This window comes from Marmota monax, unplaced genomic scaffold (assembly GCF_021218885.2).
Source record: "Marmota monax isolate L192 unplaced genomic scaffold, Marmota_monax_Labrador192_F-V1.1 WCK01_AAM20220418_F8-fsc00059, whole genome shotgun sequence".
Classification (NCBI taxonomy): Eukaryota; Metazoa; Chordata; class Mammalia; order Rodentia; family Sciuridae; genus Marmota; species Marmota monax.
The window spans coordinates 7,041,198-7,047,197 of record NW_026693595.1 but is presented as its reverse complement, the minus strand read 5'-3'; the positions used below and the strand labels follow the sequence as shown (position 1 = coordinate 7,047,197).

Genomic DNA, 6,000 nt, shown 5'->3' with positions numbered 1-6,000 from the left:
GCCTCTTTCACAGGTTAGCAAGCTGTGTAGAAACAATTTAGTCAAACTTTGTAAGCAGGGTGGTGGCTACAGTTAATGGAAGCTAAAAAGAATTCCGCAAGGATAGTGGAAACAGACCCACTCAGGGCTCAGGGACTTTGCAAATCGCGCCCCTTACCTCCTCCTACCACTCCTACGATTAGGCAGATCAGTGACACTGCAGATTGGCAAGCAGCCGCCTCCCATCCATAACGATACTGTCTGGGAAACCAGAGCTTTTAGGTTGGAGGGATCCGCCCCCCCCCCATTGACTCCGCCCTTCCATTGACCCCGCCCCAGGTTGCTTAGGAGATGAGAGACGCCGAATCTTGGTTCTTGTAGCACCAGGCAGGACCTGTGCAGAGGGAAATCCTCTGTACTCACAGCGACCATGCGGCTCGGTGATAGCCCCTGCCTGGAGTGGTACAACGGAAATCAATACTGGTTTGAGGTCGGACCCACGGACTTGTTCGAACGCAAGGGCTCCCTGACCCTCCGGTCCTATCACAAGAAATATTCGAAGCCTGTGTTGGTGCATTCCTGGTGAGCAAGCTAGCAGCAGTTTTCGGGTGCTGGGGAAAGGGAGAAGTGGAGTAGGGATGGAACGGGAGAGGAACAGAGAGGGAACGGTAGAGGAAAGGAGAGTGAGAACAGAAGAGAGTAACAAAAGAAGGGGAGAAGAGAAGAGGAAGAAGGAAAAAAGAGAATAAAGTGAGGAATTAAAAAGTGAGGCAAAAGAAAGAAATGGAACAGGGTAGAAGAGACAGAAGGCCAAGGGAAACAGAGACCTTTCAAGGAGCCCTGAATAGGGTGAAAGTGAATTGGGCTGCAGCAGGAGAGGCGAGTCTCTCCAGGAGTAGGCATACTCCAGGCCCAGCATATGCCAGGACCTGCTGTTCTGCTGCCCTGCTCCGTGGCCATCTGAGGATTCACAGCATCCATGCAGAGAAAGCAGCCAGTGGTTTCAGAGGCTTGGAAATCACCCGGGACAAACACTTATAGGCAGATGCTATTAGAAAGCCAGAGGTTCAGGCTGGAGGGTTCCAGGGAGATGTCCACTAGAGGACTAGCTTTCCTGGCTGCCTTTTCTTAGTGGTTTTGGGTTGTGGCACTTGAAAGAGGTCCTAAAGTATCCCCCAGGCTATTTACTGACTGTTCTAACCAGAGGTGGCCCACTGGAGTCTCCCACTGGGTAAGACCAATAGACACAGTTTGTTTGGAATGTATTCTGCTACATTTTTTTTTTCTTTTTAAAGAAAAAGAAAAATGGCTACTTTTAAAGCTAGGAAATTCGTGTCAAAATCCAGGGTTGTGTTTTCTCTTGAAAAGTTGAAAGGCTGAGCAAGAAAAGATTTTATTCCCCTGGGAACTACGAATGCACAGGAGCTGAGTATTTTGCCCTTTAAGATGGAACTTTTTTTTCTCTCTAGGAACCTTTACTCAGATTGTTTTTGCCTGATTCCAAAAGGCTTTTGGATTGCTTCCTGTTCTTTACAGTTTGTGCTTAGAATTCATTAGAGATTCTCTTCTTTTATAAAATATTATAGCAACCACTAGCAACACCAAGATGTATAACTGGGAAAGAAGTGGAGTCTTCCTTTCTTTGTGGTCAATTTTCCTGCTATACAGTTGACAATAATTGTTTTTGAGTATTTGGAATATTTTGGGAACTGGACAGAAAGAAATGAAAAGAAAAAAATAAATCGTGTTGACTCTATGCTTTTGCCTTTGACAGGAGATGAATGATTTTTTACTCTAGCCCTACTTGCTTCTATTCATTCATGTGATTTATATGATAACCTGCAGTTTCTGTCTTGTGAGCTTTCTAAATCCTACTTCCCACTTTCCCACAAGCTCCCTCCTACCCTTTTATTTCTTATCTCTGAAATGGACTCTCTTTACTTTGAACTCAGTGTGAGAGGTTAGATAGATTTGGAATCCAAAACTACATTAGAAACAGACAATCCTTTTTTTAGGTTCATAAAGTGCTTACTTCATGGCTGTCAAGTAAAACACTTGGCTTTTCTGTGGTTCTGTTACTCCATATGTATTTGGGTCATAATATAAATCACCACTAGAAGTTATTGTTAAAGAGCAAGAACTATTGCAAAGGGACAGTACTTCTGCTCTCTTCTGCACTATGATTGCTTTGAAAAGCTGCCTTGTGAACATCATAGACATCAGTAGCAAAGCCACAGAAGAACATTAATGTGAAAGAGGAGAAGAACCTGGTGAGGGGAGAATGGTAGCGGAAGACTCAGAATAATTCCAGTGCTGCTGAAAATGTCATGCTGTTGGTTTTAGAAGGAGGATTTGGGAGCAGGAAGACTTAAATTCAACTTACCAAACACTTATGTGTTATACATTTTGCTACATGTTGGCGACATAGAGATAGGAACACATTTTATCAATGAGATAATTTGTGTAAAGCATTTATCATCATGCCTGGAACATAAGTAAGTAGTAAATATATGAGAACTAGTATTATTTATTTAACATAACATAATGATTGTTAAGCTTGGACTTTAAGTTTGAATACTAACTTTGCTGCTATTGATGTGGCAAGTGACATAACCACTCTGGGCCTCTGTCTTTAATGGTCTCTTTCCATTAGAGTGTGTGACACATACTTTAACATATAGTCTGGCACATAGTAAGTGCAGTGAAGGTTGTATATGTGTTTAGTTTCACCTATTTACTAAAATCTGTAACTCAATATCAAGGCACTATTATGGTCACTTACAAACATGGCAGAGCAACAAAAAGAGCCAAAATCAGTTTTTTTTCCCAACACGTGTTCCCAACTGAGGTTAAACAAAGCCATACTTTGCATTCTTATTTCTGCTCTCATACTGTAAACATGATCTATTTAATGCTATTTTTTCTGCATTTCTTGTGTGTGTATGGTTTTATTTATTTGTTTTTGTTTGTATATGTGATATTGTTGTTAAAACAGGCTTTAAGCATTGTACCAAGGTGCTGGCTAGAATGCCTAAGTGCAAGAGGGCTGTGATAAACTTTACAGAAAAATCATGTGTGGTAAATATGCCTTGTTCCGGTATGGGGTATACTGCTATTGGCTGTAAGTTCATAAATCAACAATATATATTAAGTTGTTTTTAAAAAGAAATGCACATAAAGCAAGTTTATGTATTGATTGGTCCATGAAAATATTGTGACTAGAGGTTCACAAGTATCTAATACTATTTCCTCTAGGAGAAATGGTTCAAAATTCACTAATGGAGTGTTGGTGGCAACTTTATAAAACATGTAAATAATGAGACTCGACTGTAAAATGTGAGAAATACTGACATTTTCTGCAGCTGGGCTGTACTGCTAACATACATCTTGTTTTTCTTCCATGTCCAACCAGTCACCAAGATCTGTGCTAAAAAAGCTGCATAAAATTCAGAGTATGTAAACTTCTGGAAGAACAATGTCCTTGACCATTTTGTTTTTATGCATTTGGGTCATCATTGTTAACTTTCTAGTAACTTATTTTATAATATATTAAAACATTAAATTTTAATGCCTTTTATTATTGGTCTTTTGTTTAATTGATGAACACCTGATATCTATAATAAATGCATCATTTAGGTGACTTCTCAACTGAACATTTTCTGAGTTAAGTTACTGAACCTGTATATACATAATACAGTCTGTAACTGGTTTACAATAAGCAAATTCTGATTTAATTCTGATTACACAGCTTAAACATTTGGATCTTTTTCTTTTTATCGGGTATGTAATAGAAATCTGCTTGACTTCTCTATATATTTTAAAATGGTTGTATATGATGGACACCATAAAGTGTCCATCATAACAGAATGGTTGTTTCAGGGACATCTCAGATCTATAATTGGAGATAAGACATTGCCCAAGAGCTCTCTCTTTTAACCAGAGTGGTAAAGTCATTATCACACCTGAAGCTTCTGAATGAGAGTTGAATTTTCTAGAAATTATCCTTCACTACTCCTTCTGTAGCATTTATGGAACCTTATCCTCAGATGTTTCCATTAGAAACTGAGAGGAAATTAACTTGAAAGGAAATTTTCTCCTGGGGTATCTTCCCACTCATTGGAATAATGGAAAAATAAGAACCAGAACAATTTAGACTTTCCCTTAATGAATTCTCTTGTGATGCCATTCATTCATTCATTCATTCATTCTCATCTTTTCCTTGGCCAAACTGACATTCAGTAGTAAGTGATAATAATTTAAAGCAAAAAAAAAAAAAAAATCATTCAGATCTCTATGGAGACAGTTCCTGCTCTAGTCTCCATGGTGACACTTAGTTTTAAGGACTCAGGTTAATTTTATGTATTTGTAATTTCAATTACTTTTCTTTCTTGCTAAGCCTCAAATTAAAAAACCTGGGTATTTTACTTTTCACACCCTCCCTCCTACCTTATAATAGGAAGAAAATAGAAAGAGAAAGGAAAAAAAGGAAGAAACAACATGATAATTGTGAGGGTAAACTCATAATTCTAAAGATTTTCACAAAAACTCACTTGGGCATAGATAATAAATTAGAATTAAAGGTGAAAACTAATCTTTTCTGTGAAGCTCTTCAGACTTCTATCCTAATGTGCTCTTTAGACTGGGAGCTCATAAGTGTTTAAAGTACTCCACATTCATTGGAGAACCCAGTTCCAATCATTAGCATACTTAAATAGAAAATGGTGTGGATTTTCTAATTTGCTATGTCATTCTTCCAGTATTTGATGAATGATTTCCTTCCATACTGATCTAAAGTATTTAGAACTGCTCATATCACTAAGGGCCAAGACAGAGTCATGTATATCTTTGCTATCCTACAATCCTATCTCCTTATGCCTCCTGCATACACACAAGAACTAGAATAAAAACAAAGCAAAGCAAAACAAAACAAAACAAAAAAACCCTTACTAATGACACACTGCAGCCGCTCCCTTTGCTGAAATTCACAAGGGCTTCCTTTCTTATCAAGCCTCCTATATTTAGCATATACTTGGGCTTCAGTAGAAAGCTTAGTTACTCTTACTTTGTGTACATTTGAGACAGTTTGGTGATAGGGTTTTCTTGCACACAGCATATAATTTAAATTGAAGGGAGAAGGCTCTAAAGGGATTTTTTAATCAACAGTGAGACGTGAAAAGAGTAAGCCTCTGGATAAGGGATAAGAACACTGTGAGTGCTCACTGACTTGGTATTTATCCAATAATGAACATATGAGCTGGTAGAAAGAATACAGAAACCCAAACCATGCTAGAGCAAAAACATATCCATATCTGTATATGTGTATACACATACATATATTTATTTTATTTTTAGATGGTGTCTAGCTATGTTTTCCAGGATGGTTTCAAACTCACAAACCTCCTGCCTCTCTCTACCTCCTAATTAGCTGGGACTAAGGTGTGTTCCACTATGCCCAGCTCCTATATTATGTTTTAAGAAGACCCTGAGGCAAAAGGCTACAATATAACAGAAATCCATAATAAAACCAGAGTCAATTTCCATAGCCACGATCATGATGCAACAGGATGTATATTGGCCACCTCTGTATCAGTTGCTTTAGAATGGAGAATTTGAAAATGGGAGCTAGGATTGCACTGCTCCTAGTTGCAGTGTGTGACATCCCACCAGGGGCTGATAGGTACTTTTTGAATTAATAGAGAGAGAAATGACATTTATCCTTTATAGAGGTATTTTTATTTCTTAACTTATAAAAGTTCCAAATTACAATATCCTGTGGGCATTTAATATGATGAAATAAGAGTAAGGACATGAAAATATATTCACTGTCTAGGGGGTAGCAGAATAAAAAAAATTGAATGCGACTCAGATGCATGTATAAAATTTATTTTCTGAAACTAATCCTTATAACTTTTCAACTGCTGGTTACTACAGAAAAAATCAACATGCCAATTAAAACTTATTTCTACCTCTTCAAGTTTAAGCAGCTTGCTTTAGGTTAAAATTGTCCCTTTCAGAACAGTG

At 38.0% G+C, this 6,000-nt stretch overlaps 1 protein-coding gene across 4 annotated transcripts in view; it reads left to right on the top strand.

Annotated features, from left to right (window-relative positions):
* The first annotated feature begins 346 nt into the window (after positions 1 to 346).
* Cfap95 (cilia and flagella associated protein 95) overlaps positions 347 to 6,000 on the top strand; it is a 101,105-nt gene continuing 95,451 nt past the window's right edge. For all 4 annotated transcript variants that reach the window (XM_058584026.1, XM_046459471.2, XM_046459474.2 and 1 more), the window contains exon 1: positions 347 to 561. In XM_058584026.1, coding sequence (XP_058440009.1) covers positions 410 to 561 — 152 coding nt within the window. In that variant the 5' untranslated portion in view covers positions 347 to 409. The remainder of the gene's footprint in view (positions 562 to 6,000) is intronic.